This window comes from Hippocampus guttulatus, chromosome 10, assembly GCF_054856545.1.
Source record: "Hippocampus guttulatus isolate MCC_2025c chromosome 10, RoL_Hgut_1.0, whole genome shotgun sequence".
NCBI classification, from domain to species: Eukaryota; Metazoa; Chordata; class Actinopteri; order Syngnathiformes; family Syngnathidae; genus Hippocampus; species Hippocampus guttulatus.
This window is the reverse complement of record NC_141270.1, coordinates 20,193,356-20,210,513: the sequence shown is the minus strand read 5'-3', so window position 1 is coordinate 20,210,513 and position 17,158 is coordinate 20,193,356. Positions and strand designations below refer to the sequence as shown.

Below are 17,158 nucleotides of genomic sequence, written 5' to 3'. Positions count from 1 at the left end.
GGGACCTCGTGGAGAGGGTACCTGATCTTCACTTCTTGGGTGTGCAGAATACAACTATTGTGAAGAAGTTGCAGCAAAGACTGAATTTCTTGAGGGTTCTAAGGAGTAACAACCTGACACAAAAACTGCTGGTGGCCTTCCATCCGTACTCCATAGTGAGCATCCTCACTGACTATATCTATGGTTTGCCAATTGCGTTACCGAAATCTGAAACCATCAAGAACACCTCTTTGGAGTGCTGGGGCAGGAAGGGGATGCCTATCGGACAGTTGATGGTTGTGTTGGGCTGTGAGGGACAGGGCAGCTCTGGCATGCCTACAAATGACACGACAACGATGAGATGTTCATGGACTGAGGGAACAGTGACCTCTTGCTTCTGAGAGGAGAACATTGGGGGTTGATACCCATAGGCCAGGCATGTCCAACTCTGGGCCTGGAGGGCCACTGTCCTCCTGTTTTCCAGCTCTCCCAGCTGCAACACACCTGATTCAGACGATCAGCTCATCAGCCAGCTCTAAAGTAACATTAGAACGACCCTGATTAATTGAATCAGGTCTGTTGCTCCTTGGAGAGCTGGAAAACAGGCAGGACAGCGGCCCTTGAGGACCAACTTTGGACACCCCTGCCATAGGCGACCATAAATAAAGATGGGTCTTTGTTTGAGGAGGTGAGGGAGTTGTGGAAATACTCGACCCATGAAAGGCGCCAGGAAGGTGGATGGAGGGCCAAGAAACACCAAAGGGCTGCTTCCAGGTCCTGATTGGCTCTCTCTGACTGTTCATTGGACTGGGGATGATAACCCGAAGACAGGCTACAGCAGTGGTTCTCAAATGGGGGCATGTGAAGGCACTTCAGGTGCTGTGTTGGTGTTTGAAATATATTTAAAAAGCAGTAGTTTGCAAACCCCAGGAACTGTTTGAGGCTCCTTGGCAAGCAGCTCTATCTTGTGGGATCCAGCCTAAGATGACCCCAGGTGAGTATGTAGCCGAGAAAAGTAATAGTGGGAACACCGAATTTGAAGTTTTCTGTTCTCTAGGAGGCGTTGTTGCGCTAATCTGACATGCTGGATGTCTTCTTCAGAAGTTCGAGAGAAGAAATTTCATTGAGATAAACATGCACACACTGGGAAAGCATCTCTGGGAGAATGTCATTAATGAGTGCTTGAAACACAGCAAACACCCAAGTCCCAAGTGAGACCAAAAGTCACCGTCAAATATTCAAAGAGGCCAAGGGCCATCCTTATAGGTTATCTTCCACTCATCTCCATCCTGGATACTCACCAAATGATAAGCACTGCGAAGATCCAGTTTAGTGAAAATGGTGACTTGGTTGGGGGGGCTCAGAGGAGGGGTCGATGAGTGAGAGTGGATCTTCTTGTATCTGCTTTCCACCCGTAATTGTTGAATGGCTTTACAGTTGCATGTCCATCTATTTTGTGAGTGTTCACCACTTTGTTTTCTCTTTCCAGGGAGATGATGGCCTACCTGTACCAGGCTGTTGGAACAAAGTAAGGAAAAGTTTGACACCTACACCATGTTTCTAACTTCCCGAGTGCCATTGTTCAAACTAACATTGTGCCTTTTGCTTCCTCCCTGCAGTGATAACTTTGGAATGGCTTGCGTGGTTGTACATAGAATATTTATTTTTCTACTTTTTTCCTATCCTATTATAGCCTATTACCATTTAAAAAAAAAACAATTAACGCAAGGTTTTGTACAGATGTTTTTTTTCTAATTTTATTTTATTACACATGACAATGTATTTGATTTTATATCTATGCATTTAGTTTTTATATGTTGAAATTGGGAAGAATTAATTATTAGCAGTTACATATGAATGATATTTGTGCATACTGTGATGTGGATAATGCTTTTTAACTTATTGTAGCTCGTTTTATTCTATTGGACAAGACCATGCTACACTGAGTTGTGCGGCTGGAAAGATTCTTGTGGGTATTATATTTAGTATTTGGACAGACTTAGATGAACATTTCTCCTTGTGATAAAATATTAAACTTTTTTTTTTTTTTTGTATTTTCCCACAATGTTCCCACAGTGTTGAAAAAGAGTGTAAAAGCCTGCACTTTGATTTAGGGTTGTCAATGTTTTTCATGTTAATTTCTCTCCCAAATACTGTTGCACATTAGAAAAATGAAAGAGTGAATTTGGGTTGGACCCTGTTGAAACCAAACAAATGTGCCAAAATGTAACATTTGTATTCTAAAATCAAGAGTGCCACATCTTAATTGTGTAGTATGTAACAACACATTAATGAAGATAATATTGAACACGTGTTTGTCGTAATTGCATTCATTTCCACGGCTGTTTCTTGGAACAAGAGTGGCTTTGACCCACACCTAACTAAAACTAAAAATAAAAATAAATCCTGCACTACTATTAGCTTAAAATTAAATGGCTAGCCAAGTCATTTACATTGAATACTTGATTTTGTTTTATCTCTTGTCCAAACTTAGATCTCTTAACCAATTCCCAATGCATGAAATGTCCTGAAAGTATGACTTTGCACAGCGGCATATCAATTAAGATTTCCATTATAACAACCATGTTGCAGGCTTCAATACATTGTATCTTGTTTTTACCAAAACTGTATTATTATATGCAGCGGCATGCTTCATAAGTGTATGGCTCTGTATTCACTGTAGCTTTTTGTCAGTATTCAACACCCATTATATGACATGAACGTTAACGCTCACCCTTAAAGGGCTGCTCCAGCCAACACATTGCGTCACTCATATGGAAGCCAATCAGTCACATGCATTTTAGTTAGGGGTTTTTCAGCCAGCCTTGATTGGTTGCTTAATTTAAAGCAACGACTGTATTGATCTGGATGATGTTGAAATGTTCATCACTGAGCATTGGCCTGTCTATAGGAACAACCTCAAGATCAAGTCACTATCCAAATGTAGTACAAGTACAGTTTATGCAAATGATGTGTCCACTCATAAGGCGTTGATCACTAACCCGGAGCTTGTTTGCAGTTGTTAATCCACTCGGGCATATATTAGTAGCTGCGTGCCGCACTGCATGCACTGAATGGGGTGAGTTTTTTAACATTTCCAATCATATATACAGCCTGTGAAGTGTAATCCAGAGTCAAAAATCAAATGAGATGAACACAAACGCAAAGCATACTTAGATTTGTATTTGTAGCTTGTGAAACAGTGGCCATGTTTAATTTATCTCTAATATCACAATTACGATCCTGAGAAAACATTGGACATCACTGTGCTTACATTTACTGAGTACCCGAATTAAACCACATGTACACGCACAAACACACACACACACACACACACACACACACACACACAGCTCAATGCTCGTACTGAAATAGAGGTGACGGTACATCAGGCAGCCAACAGTATGCAAGTTAGCAAACCTTGTGTTTCATTATTACAATAAACATGACATGCAGTGGTTTAGTATGTGCTGCTGCCCTTCATGTTAATGACATGGGTTTCATTCCCATCAACTTCCAGTCCCAAGTCCGGACAAAAGAATTTATGTGTTGCGTCACGAAGGGCATCCGGCGGAAAAAAAAATGTCTCTGACAAATCATCTGTGGGACTTTCTGTGGCGACCCGCAATGGGAAAAGCCTATAGTCGCGACATCATTAACATCCATTGTTATATTATTGGAAAATATATGGTATTATATGAATAGCATCATTTCAGTTGAGTCAAACTCTTCTTCCTTGAGTTTGAAATGTCACAATACCTCTGCATTGTGCTTTTGATAACCGTTCACCATCATCTCATCATCATAGGGTGCATCAAATCAAAGCTACAATAATGGGTGCATTTGCACTATGCATCTACTAGATGGAGCTACGCTAAAGGGAATACAATACAATGCCGCTTTATAGAGAGCAAAGCCATCCAGAACTGGTCACAAACACAGACATGAAACATGTAAATATAAATGGCATTACAAAAGAATAAATGAAAGACAAAAGTTATGAAGACAATTGATTCAGCAACAAGGCACACAAACCTCGTGGGCTCACATCCACAATCTATCCTTAGAATTCTTGCTTCATTTCGTCAGTAGTTAACTATGCTTGTGGTATTATGTTCCTTTCATTATGTCTGTGCAGAGCTCACAAAGTAGTTGTCTGTTTGAGTGTGTATAGGTCAGGGGTCGGCAACCCAAAATGTTGAAAGATCCATATTGGACCAAAAAAACGAAAAACAAATGTGTCTGGAGCCGAAACAAATTAAAAGCCTCTGAAAGAAGGCAACATACGCTGTATGTATCTATATTAGCCTACTATCAAAAGGACTAAGTTGGCTACAAAGACACATTGAGCCTTCCCGATTAAACTTTTTTTTTTCCCCTGCAGTGCATCCTGTAGAGCCCCCCCCCCCCCTGCTCTACGGGCCTGAACTTTTTTGACCAAAGCTCTATTCTTCGATCAACCAGCCTCCCGCGATCAACCCGTGACCGCACACGCATGCAAACGCACGCACTTATACACGCATGCCATAATGAGCAACAGCCATAACGGGGGCTAAGATGAACGAGGCACGGGATGCACTTTTGCAGCGTGTTAACCGTCGTAACTGACGTGTAACATTTTAAAATGCTTCTCTCGGTCCTTCAGATTGCCATTCTTTGACATTTCCCAGTTGAATTGGACATGAAACGCCATTTCTTCTTACAACAGCCACCTGCCTGGCATCCCGCTCTGCTAATAGAAATGTGTATCGCAGGCTATGATGCAAATCTTCGTTGACAGAAATGTTGAAATGTAATATTTATTCAACATATTTTTACAGCATTGGAAAATGTTAAGAATGTTTGTCCTCCTACAGAAACCATATTCAAACAAAAAATATATTTTCACTCCCCCATCTTTTTCCATTTTTAAACATTTTAAAAAGCTCCAGGGAGCCACTAGGTGGTGCTAAAGAGCCACATGCAGCTCCGGAGCCCCGTGTTGCCAACCCCTGGTATAGGTGAACCTGTCAGTCACCTTTTAGGTTACAATTGGTTCCTGCTAATAATCACCACTAGATGGCATAGAAACACGAACAGGTAAACAACTCAATGGGGAATATAACACCATACATAAAGGGCATCGAATTATAGGGCGCACTGTAGACTTTTGGGAAAATTGAATGCTTTTAGGTGCGCCTTATATTGCGGAAAATACGGTAATTTGATTTGAGACCAAAATATTGTAATCTAATGTGGAGTAAATTCAGTATGCGCGATGTGTATTTGTCATATGCACAGTAAAAACAAAATTCTTATTTTGCTAATCTCCCTCTACTTATACAAAGAATATAAAACATACAAAAAGAACTACTTTAAGTGATGAAAGAAATATACTGATGGAGAAAAGAGCACTTGACGATTCAGTTCAGCCGGTTGCAGAAATATTTCAGAGTGTAAACCTCCAATTGAGTAGGATTTAAAATTATACTACATTGTGGTTGATGAATCGTGATATAAATTCTTCAGAAGTCTGATGGCATGTGGGGAGTAGCTGTTTATTTTATTTTATTTAAGTTACTTTATTGAAGCAAATCTTGCCATAAAGTACAACACGTCAATGGCCTTTCGTCTCTATAAAGCAAACCGGGTGTAGTCGTCCGTCAACAAAAAACTCTGGACTTGCACTTTATACTGGTCACAAATTCTAACCTCTTTTTGCACCAAAAGTCTTATTGTTTGACTCAAGTGTTTTCATAACTATTTTAGGGTCAACACCCCTTCCAACTGGCTAAGAAGTAAGAACGCCAGCAAGTATCCCATAGGGGCAGCAGGGAGGAACCTGAAGGCCTTCAGAGAGATCTTTTTGGAGCTTTGTACAACTTGGAGCTGCCGTGTCAACATTTTACTGTGAGGCTGGACACAGACACCTGAGTGATGTTTGAAGCGCCAGTAGATGTCGCGAGCAAAATGATTTCGACCTGACACATGTTTTAGAGGCCGTTGTTTGTTTGTCTTTAACCCTTTCGGGGACAGCGGTTACTACAGTGGACAGCTTATCATGTTATCAGGTTGCAGGGTGCATGAAAGGGTTAAAGGTTATTTAGGGTAGCACAGCCTTCAGTCACACAAAAAAAAAAAGTGTAGCTGCTGACGGATATCTTTAACTCTACGTGATGGTCCTCTCACCATCTCGTGAAAACAAGGCATGAGCTACTGAGCACATGCTCGTTATGGTGTGCTGAACAGCTCACAGCATATATACGCAGTAAGATGCATCATAAGAACAGTGGAGAGCCTCATGACGATTCCTTTGGTGTTTTTCTGATTCTCTGCGAAAAAGCCCCTTTGATGCAGCTAGAAGATACAATATTCGGAAGAGTTGGTTCGACGGTATACGTTTTGCAACCAGCTTCACATCATGGCTGGTCACATATGTGATAATGCTGATTGTTTTCGATTGAACTGTTGTCATCAAGTAGTCGATGATTCAAAGTTGTTACTGTAAGTATTGTAAAATATAAACAAAATCATTGTGTGTATATAAACATATTCAAGCATTGTATATACAGTAGATTGCAGAGTATCCACATCGATAGTGCTGTATGTGTGTTACTCCCAATAAGTAGCCTGTGCATCCAGTGTTGAGCAGATACAGTAAGCGCTGCTTGTTAATTTCCGACATCATAATACCTAGCAATACCTTTTGAGGGGATTTGAGTGAAAGTGCCCACGCGTCCATTCGTGTGCATCCAGATAATCAAACAAAACTATGTCAAGTCACCTCGTCAATCTTTGTCGGTGATTGACACACACGCCATGCACATTTTGTTTCTTTCGTGGAGAAAAGCATTCCGTGTCACTATTGACAGCTGCCTCCTAAAACAGGCCCATGTTCTTTCAGTCTCTGTTGAGCAATTCATTTGCATTCATATGAAGCTACACCACCCAAAAACCGTCAATGCGTGCATTTGGAAATATAAACGTGCATTTAGCGACATGGTCATTGCACCCACCTCAAGTGAAAATGTTAAATGGACAAAGTACACTTTTGCCATTTTGACAGCTTCCCCTCTCATGAGAAGATTTGTCTGGGGCATATTTGTATCATCGTTTATTTTCCAGGTACCCGGATTAAGATTTGGGAGGTCAGAGGTCAGTGGCCTTCGATGAGGGGGCGGGGTTGGTGTCTTGCTCACACCCTCACTTCATGTGTACCCCAAACATATTTCATGAGATCTAGAACATGCCCCATCCATCCATTTGACTTTTGTTTTCCATGGGTCTTGTCCAACCCCATTCAATGAGGACTGTCCAAAAAGTGAAGTTGTACACTATATTTATTATTCAACTGTATTTAGAAAAAAAATAGCAAAGATCTGATTGAATATATAGTTTTTTGTATAGGTTTGTGTTTGGTCTGTTTCAGATCAGTTTTTTCTTTTGTTCTATTTGTAGTTCCTTGTTATTTAATAGCTCGTGGTTTTCTTTTTTGTGTGTGTTTTACAATACAGTATATATACAGTTAGGTTTAGATGAAGATTTATTTTTTCCTCATTCCACCACCTCAGTGGATTAAAAAAAATCACTATGTTATTGGAAAGTGTCGATTTTCAGATACAATTCACAGCATTTCAGGAAAAAAAATGGCATCCACTTATTACTTTGTAGGAATGAATTCCGGGATTGCTGTGGTTACATTTTGTCAAGAATCAACTTACAGTACTTCTGAGGCCCTGAAAATAGATAGTTTGGATGAAATGATAAATGCCCTATTTTTATGGAACCCCTTGAATCAAACTGAAAGTATGCACAGTATGAATGCTTCTGGACCGACGGTATTAATTGGAGTCTTCTGTGGTGCAGTTGACCTCAGATCCATGCAAAGAGTACCAAAAAAAAAAAAAAAGATTGTACAATACACCTTAACATCTTACTTGGTAAGTGCCGCAAGACACTGTAAGTGTGGTCGGCAACTGATAAACTTACCCTGCATTAATAAGAATCCATTGACAAAGGCACCACCAAAAAACCCGGCCTTGGACACACTTGGGCAAAATGGTTAGCACCCGTCTGTTCATGAAAGAAACAACAATAATACGTAGTAGTAATAATAAATGAAAATGACTCAATGAACCTCAGACATTGCTTTTGAAATGTGGATCAACAGAATAAAATTTAAAAAAAAACATGAAGCCTGGGCAAAAAAATGCTACCCGTAGTGGTTAACCGAAGTGTGTGGTCTAACTAGTATCACAGATGTCTTTAAGCTTCAAACCAGTCAGTCAGACTAATTAAAAGGTGACAAGTACCGTATTGGCCCGAATATAAGACGGTGTTTTTTTGCATTGAAATAAGACTGAAAAAGTGGGGGTCATCTTGTATTCGGGGTCTAGACATTATACCCATTCACGACGCTTGATGGCGCCATATATCATTGAAGCGAATGATGAACTTGACTCCCCAGGCCAAAGTGAAGCCCTGCCACGAAGAATAAAAATAGCGGTAAGAAAGAAAAGAGAAGAAAATAATAGAAGATAACATAAAATGGAGAAACGTAGCAACAATCTGGAGAAAAGTGGGTCGAAGATCAGCCAGGTTAACCGGCAGCTGAGGAGAAGTTATGATGTAATTTACATTTCAAAAACCAGAAGCCATTCATTTACGAATGTGATTGCACTATAGTTTACATATTTAAATGTTCAGATATTAAGATTTGAATGAGGCAAAATAACATGCTTTTCCTCTCAAATATGTTGTTATAATCATTTGTTTCAGATGTACTGTAATTATTTTCTGCATACAAATTAATTTGGTGTTCAAAAAGTCTTTTTTCAAACTTGAGTCTTGAAAAAGAGGGGGTCATCTTATAATCAGGGCCGTTTTATGTTCGGGCCAATACGGTAGTCAATGTGCTCTTGGTGAAATGTTATGTAAACACTCTAAACATGGGCCATGAGAAGCAAAGCGAGGAGATTGGAAAGAAAGTTATAGACAGAGACAGGACCATCTCAGTTCCCGTGACTGCAACTGCACCTATTCAGAAATTTAAAATCAACGACAATGGAGCCAGCCTCTTGGGATGTGTCCGGGGAAGTGAAATGACAAACTAAAAAGACAAATTATACAAATGGTAACAAAAGAGTCCAGGACAACCTCCAAAGAAATTAAAGGTTTAACTCCAAGGTTTTGCAACAAAATATTAAGTTCAGGGTACAGTCATTTTCTTGTCAAGGCCAGTTTCATTAGTTAGTTTATTTATTTATTTATTTATACAATAATGTGGTATAACCACAATTCAAAAGCAGTGCCCGATTTTCATTGGTTTCTTTTCCTTGAATTTACTACCAACAATTCTGTCCATGTGTGCACTAAACAGCTGCCTACTAAGAAGTGCAGGATGACATCATTAGTTCTCCCTCTGTCTACTATTGTGTGACCTTCCTCTTTGTTGAATCAATTGACAAGTTACATGATGCCATAATTTACTGAGCCCATTCTAGTGCCATCCTCATTGAAATGTTCGCTGATAAAAATACAAGACAGATTATGGATTATCCTTCCAAACTGTGACATGTTGAGCTGAACTGAAATATACTGTGTTGGAAAAGTGGCATTATTATTTTTGTTATTATTATTATTATTATTATTATTTTAAGAAGGTACACGACAAGATTGATTGAATGTGTGGTTTCTACAATTTATTGTGCATTTGGGGACAATCTACGAACTGGTCATTTGAAATTGTATGGACAAATAGATGTGTATAACAATCATATAAGCAATACTGTTTATTTTCCAACAAGACTAGTTTCTGTGACGGACTGTTATCTACCCGTCAATATTAGGGGTGGAACAAAAAAAACCGATTTAAACTGGAAAGGCGTTTTTTGATTTTAAAGGAGGCAAAGGCAACGACCTGAACCAAACCGAATAGTGGAACTCAGAAATCTATCCAGATACAGATTGAATCGTCTTTTATTGGAGAGATTTAGACTTCCTAGGAAATTGAAGTATATCGTATTTTCTGCACTATAAGGCTTCAGCTTATGAAGTGAATCTTCAATGAATGGCGTATTTTAAAACTGCTTTCATATGTAGGGCGCACTGCATTATAAGGCACATGGAATAGAAGCTACAATAGTAGTTGCAGTTACATTATGTATCCACTAGATGGAGCTACACTAAAAGAATACAATACAGCTTTATATTATATGGAGCATTGGTGTCAAACACACGGCCCGCGGGCCGGAACCGGTCCCTGAGGACATTCAATCAGGCCCGCAGGATAATTTAAAAATGAAAAATGCAATTCATAGATTATCCGCTAGGGGCACACTGTTTTCTCTTTAGTTTGTAAAGTGTAGGCAGGGATTAAATTGAGATTTTCTGGAGATACTTATAAAAGTAGAAATAATCAAGAATCTTGTAGATATACATTTATATGTCTATGTACATATTTATTTATTTGAAATTCAGATTAGTAAAACTATGTGCAAGAAGGGCATTATGCACACTTGTGATTGTGGGCATGTGAATGGTCAACTTTTATGAGGCACTAACTATATTTTTTATTTTGTTTTTCTTTATTACTAATCTGTACAATTATACATACAATATTGTACATTTCACTCACAGTTAACTGAAATCTGCCAATTCAAACAGGTTTGTGCCATTCGACATGCTCTCAGCAACAGTGAATTGAGGTGTAAAGCAGGGGTCCCCAACCTTTTTTGCCCCACGGACCGGTGTATGTCAGACAATATTTTCAGGGAGCGGCATTTAAGATGTGGCGGATTAATACAACAAAATAATATGGTATGAGCTGCATGAAAACTGTGGTGTTTTCGATATATAAAAATAAACACAAGGAGCATCTAATCTGATCGCTATGGTAATGTTTAATGCCTTCAAAATACGATACAATGCAAATTCAAAGTGCATGAAAATGATGACTCACCACAGCCCCGAGCTTGATTTTCTGCAACTAGACGGTCCCATCTCGGGGTAATAGGAGACAATGACACCTCAAGTGTGTGGTTTATGTCCAGTCTACTTCGTAATTTTGTTTTAGTCGCCGTTGCTGCAGAAACCCCCCACCTCACACAGGTAGGATGTCGAAAATAGCAACAGTGCTATTGTAGCGATCTCAGAGTATTCAGCCATAACTTGAATCCAGTTGTCTCGAACGTACTTTTAAGGCCGCCGTCATTTGCGATCTCCAGCAGTTTTTTAAACTCATTTTGCGACCTCCAACGTTTTGTTTTTAGCGTAATCGGTCACGTGACGGAGAAGCGTGGTTTGACGTGACACAGCTGGATGTAACGGAGAATCCGGTAATTTTTCAAAATAAAACATTTTTCGTATTCCGAAATAAATAAAACGGAATTAAGGCAAGTTCTTTCTGTGCGGCCCGGTACCAAATGCCCTGCAGACCGGTATCGGTCCGCGGACCGGCGGTTGGGGACCCCTGGTGTAGAGTACAGTACACGTTTCTTTCGGAGACTGAATAAGACCAGTTGTGGTGTTCGCGAAGATCCATGTATTGATCCATTCGAGATGACCTCTCGGGTAAGTGTGTTGTCTGAAATGAATGTTTTAAGGAGTAAATATGGTCATTTTGTTATAAATAAGTTATTTTTACTTTCTTTCTTTTTTAATACACATAATGGCAGCTGTCATAACTGAATGCCGAACTGTTTTTCCTCAACTGTCATTGAATGGGTATTTTAAAAAAATACATAAATAAATAAAGTCAAAATGTTCTGTGTTCACAGTAAATGTCAGAGGTTCAAATATATACACGCACACACCCACTGACACACACTCGCAACACATTAAATGACAGTGTAGAGCAGGGTGGCCAACCCGCGGCTCGTGAGTCGCATGCGGCTCTTTGGCTGGTTCAATGCAGCTCCCGGGCTTTCACATGACAAGCATCGAAAACGCCTCGGCGGTGGCACTGCCATTCAAACAATGGTGCTAAATACACAGACCTATGCCAGCCTATCATCAATCCCGTGACTTGATTGACAAATAGGGCAATCAGTCAGATGACAACTGAATCACCACTCATACGCAAGCAACGGCACTAATCAACCGAGAGCCAGCGGACTGGTCCCAAGTCGACCGGTGGGAGGTGGAAATAGGATGGGGGGGGAAGACTTGTGGGTGTGTGCGCGCGCGCAAGGAAGGGATGTGGTCATGCTTATGTGTGCCCATGTGTATGATGTGGCTCTTTGCAGTAACACAGTAAAAAAATGGCTCTTAGTCTCTGACTGGTAGGCCATCTCTGGTGTAGAGACAGCAAGGCATTGGGGATCCAGGGTCCTCATTTTTCAAAGAGTGGAGAACGGGGTAGTCAGCACCAACCCTGGACTCTGCTTGGACCCCCCCCCCCACCCCCCTCCTCCCAGGTGCCACTCCAGACAATTGACATTTTTAGGCTGAAAATTGAAATGTGATAATATTGTGTGACTGTAAGTAACAGCATGGAAGTATAACAGTTTAAGATGTTGAGGGGTACTATTGGTTTCTCGAGAGAAACAACGTAAATTCAGCTTCATGTATTTTACTCTTTCTTTTACACAGGTTTTGATTGCTGTAATGACGTCAGCAATCAAAACCTGTTCATAACGGAAAACTGTTTTTTTCTGTATCTTTGTGTAGCCAAAGATTTTGAGGAACTTTCAGGCATCCCAAGATGTAACTGGACTTTAATTTACAAAGTACAGATTTATCAAGAAGGTAAATTATATTATATGAAGGCCTGAAAAAAATGCCAATGATTAAGTTTAAATATGCACATTTGTCAATGTTGGTCATTCACCTTTTTCATTTTTAGAATCAATTTTTATTAAATCATCACATTTGTAATATATCCTTAAACCAGTGGTAACAACCAGTTAATATACAAATTTACCGAACCCTTCATGAGTGAAAAATAAATACATACCTGTATATTTTTTTACAAATTCAAGATGTTAAAAAATGCATTTATTAAAAACAGAAAAGCTTTTTTTTTTTTTTTTAATTCACGACAGTCACACATTGACGACTAAGCGAACTAAATTTCCCGCAGCACTGATTGGACAAGCAATGCAATGTGATCATCTGCAGCCAGCGATGGCCAAGCAGGCGTGTCATAACTAATTTACATGTTAAGTCGGGTGTGTCTTAACCTCCATGGCAGAGGCTCCATCGAAACCCTGAGACCGATTCACTGCACCCCTGTGGTTCGATCGAACCCAGCCTTAAACTGTTTACTCATAAATACTAGCGAGATATAGAAAAGAAATCTTGGCTATTCTGATGCCAAAGCACCAATATGCCAAATGCTAACACCACTGACTCAATATTTTGTTGTATTTCACCTCAAACAATCATAATAATAATAATAATACATTTCATTTATAAGCACCTTTCAAAACACTCAAGAACACTTTACAATCAAAACAAGAACAATAAAACCACAGATAAAATTATAAATAATAAAAGGATGAGAAAAGATGAATTTAAACTGAATTTAGCGACTCGAAGTAGTTGACGCCGGCAACATCGCCGCCGCAAGGAGCACCAGCCGACCCAGCCAGGCCGGCCAACACGCCGTGGTCCGCGGATCGGCCGCCGTTTCTGCCGTTGTCTCAGCGTGGCCGGCGGGAGGACGACCAAAGGAGGTGATGCCCCTGGAGCCATCGAGGTGGAAGCGCGACGAGATCCACGGCGGATGCACCTCCGGGAAGGACGAGGAGCAACGCCCGGGAAACGGTGCAGCGCAAGCTATACATATATATCAGTGAATAATTTTACAGTTTACCGGCAGCGAGTCCCAAGGACTCGCTGATCAGAAAAGTACGAGTCCCATTATGCATTTCGAGAGTCCCAAATTTCGAATTCTGAAATGGTCTACTTATTCAATTAATACACCTATTAATTCTTACACTTATAAATAAACGCTGCAAAAATTAAAATAATTCAGTAACAGGCCTGAGGATTTCGGAAATTCACGGTAACCGTTTTTCGGTTCCGTCGGATTACCCAATGGGAAACCACGGTAACTAATTTTGGGTTCCATAACCGTTTATCATGGGAACCCTTTTTTCTATTTTGACTGATATTCATAATCAAGAATTCTGAAACTCAAAAGTATAATGTTTCAAGGGTAAATGTTTGAAAACTATGCATTAACAATGAACTGTTAGTAGCTGTGTACTCCAGGTTTATTCAATAAAATAAATGGATCAAAATATGTTGTACTCATATGGCATCATGAATACAACATACCACATAATCACAGTATTTTTTCCAATCTCACACTGCAAGATTAATTTACTGGTAATCATTAATACAGGTAAGTATTGATGTGGCTTGACATCCTCTTCCCAAAACGATGCATGTGTAATCTACGATCAATTTGACGAAAGAATCTAACACACGTCATCATTAGTTCTACCAACAGTTAACATAAGCATGACTACACGTTGTGCCGAATGTTTTATTCCTAAAGTTATCATGATACAACCAGGAAATTATAGAATAACCAATACTGTTGCATAATATTTTTCATATCGATCAGCCTATACAGTGATCCATCGCGAATTCGCGGTTCGTTTATCGCGGCTTCAGTGCATCGCGGATTTTTTCAAACATATTCATAAAAAAACTTTTTTTTTTTAAGTCTGCAAAGAGTCTGCAAACGGTCAGCGAGGAGCAACGAAAGTCAGCAAAACAACAGTGAGTCACATAGAGCAACATATACAGTACATGTGGGGTGAGGGGGGGGGGGGGCTGAGAAGATGCAGCAAAGCCATGTTGATTGGCTGTGCATCTTCTTTCTGTCTTATCACGTGGGTTACTCTTTGATCTTTAATCGGTGTCTATGTGTTGTTAACGATGCGTGCTAGTGTGTGTGCGCGCGCGTGTGTATGCGCGTGTGGTTGAGAGAGAGAGAGAGAGGACTTATAAGAACAAAAGCAGGTCTCGTCCATCCTTAATTGTCTAATCATCCTTAATTGACGAATCATAAACACGTCTATTGCACGGCCGCGGGGTCGCTGGCGCGTGTGTGTGTGTGCGCGTGTGTGTGTCGTAGTTTTTTTTTTGACTGAGAAACTTCCTTGCGTCCCCCCGCGGGAAAATTGTGCGTCTAGGAGCGGGACGCAGAGGTAACGAGATGGCTAATATATGTGTATATACAGTGTGTATATATATATATATATATATCAAGGTCATGGTCATCTTTATTGTCAAATATGCTTTATGTATGACATGCAGCATAGATGAAATTTCTTCCTCTCAATCCTCAGTGCAAACATGCAAACATATTTGCATATGTATATATATTAGAGCGTTCAGTTGAGCGCATTTTTATTGGCATTAATTTAAATGAATTTTAACGGGATTAATTTTTTTCCGCGAGATTAACGCGGCACATGTCACAGCAGATGTTACATTGCTCTATAAATAAACCAGAAACAAAGCAACAAGAACAAAACAACAAGCGCGTTGCATAGGTCCACACGTTTGTTTTGCCAGCCACGGCATGGCGAGACACCGAAAACTGATACTTAAAGAGTTTATGAATGGAAAGTTTACTTTTAAAAAGTTGCCAAATTGTTCCCCTGACAAGACCAAAGTTACCTGTATCATACAGGTATATGATGTATGCCACTGACGCGATTGTTACTTGTTTGGAACTATTTTGTGTGGAAGGTTACAGTGTTCCGTGTCCATACAAATAGAGCGGGTGGAGCTTCTCTGTTCGTCTGACAGTGACGGTGAAGTTCAGCGGTGCAGTGGTAGCGACCTAGCGAAAATAAAACGTCTCCAGTGTTGTCATCGAACCAAGTGTCGTCATCCGAAATGATGTCGACACAAAACCGTAGAGAGACTTCCGCGCAAGAAGGACCAACAGAATCAACATAGCCTGACTGCTGTGTTCAAAGCAAACTTGAGAAAAACGAAGTATGCAACCATGGCTTAAATCCACGATAGGCTGAGTACTAGTTTACCTTAGATGTGCACTTTATAATGTTATATTGCTCTGTTTTGATTCCATAAAAAGAGCTGTTAAATGAGCTGTTGTGTGACCAAATATTTTTTTCACTGTTGTTGATGGACAGTAATATTGTGTGAGAGATTATGTGTGAATAACTGCTCCAAGTGAAAAATGTTCATGTACAATTGAAAATATTTGCATTTTGCACATAGAAAACTGATTCATGATTCCATGTTGATGAGAGCATTAAAATGGGGAAAAATAGGACAAAAAATATATAAAAGGAAATTCAGAAACGATAAAAAATACGTGAGTACTTACGATTAATTTGTATATATATATATACACAGTATATATGGGGAGAGAGAAAGAGAGAGAGACAGAGATTTCTTTCGGGCAGGGGGGGGGGGGGCCGTGGGCACACCCATAACCCTTCGCCAGTCGATGAACAGCTTCCCCCCATCCCAAACACACACTCCCTGACCCCCGGCCTTTGTAGCACCCATTGACCTCTCTGTGGCACCCCTGACCCAAGGATCGCCCCTGTTGGTCTTTATAGCCATTCCATATGTAGTTTCACTGTTCTCCCGCAAGGTTTTGTGTGTACACATGGTCAGAGCTCTTCATAATTGTATAAATGTCCTCGCACCCAAGTCCAAAGGGATCTCCCATACTTGGCATTGGAATGTTTGTATGCATGCCTGAGACACACTTCTGAAAAGTGAGGACCCTGGTGAGGAAAACCGATGGGAGCAATCCACACAGAGAGGTACGTCCCATCGTCCATAATCGCAAACAATGGCGCCGCAATGTGAGGAGCCCCCCCCCCCCCCCAAGTCCCCCGGGTCCAGGGAGTCTGCAGGATGACACCTCTCAGCGTTGAAGCGACACTAGAGTTAAAACTTCTAAAAAGTCAAAGAAGCTAAAAGTTAAAAAGACAAAATAAAATGTAAATAAATAAAAATAAGAAGGGATGAAATAAAATGTTCCAATTTTATTAAATGGGTAAATGAATAGGCCTACATAGGCGAGTAAATAAAATAAATGAATTACATAGTTATATTAGTGAACAAACAAAAGATCTAATTATTAACAAATGAAATAAGAAATAAAACAGGTGAGTCACTAGCCTCCTTTTAAAATCATCAACGGACTCTGCGGTCCTGACACCTTCAGGCAGGCTGTTCCAGAGGTGCAGCCCAT

At 40.1% G+C, this 17,158-nt stretch overlaps 1 protein-coding gene across 1 annotated transcript in view; it reads left to right on the top strand.

Annotated features, from left to right (window-relative positions):
- Positions 1-2,292, top strand: part of col13a1 (collagen, type XIII, alpha 1) — a 43,754-nt gene extending 41,462 nt beyond the window's left edge. Inside the window, exons 33-34 of the mRNA XM_086122504.1 lie at positions 1,469-1,507; positions 1,599-2,292. Coding sequence (XP_085978630.1) covers positions 1,469-1,507; positions 1,599-1,601 — 42 coding nt within the window. The 3' untranslated portion in view covers positions 1,602-2,292. The remainder of the gene's footprint in view (positions 1-1,468; positions 1,508-1,598) is intronic.
- Positions 2,293-17,158: the final 14,866 nt, after the last annotated feature.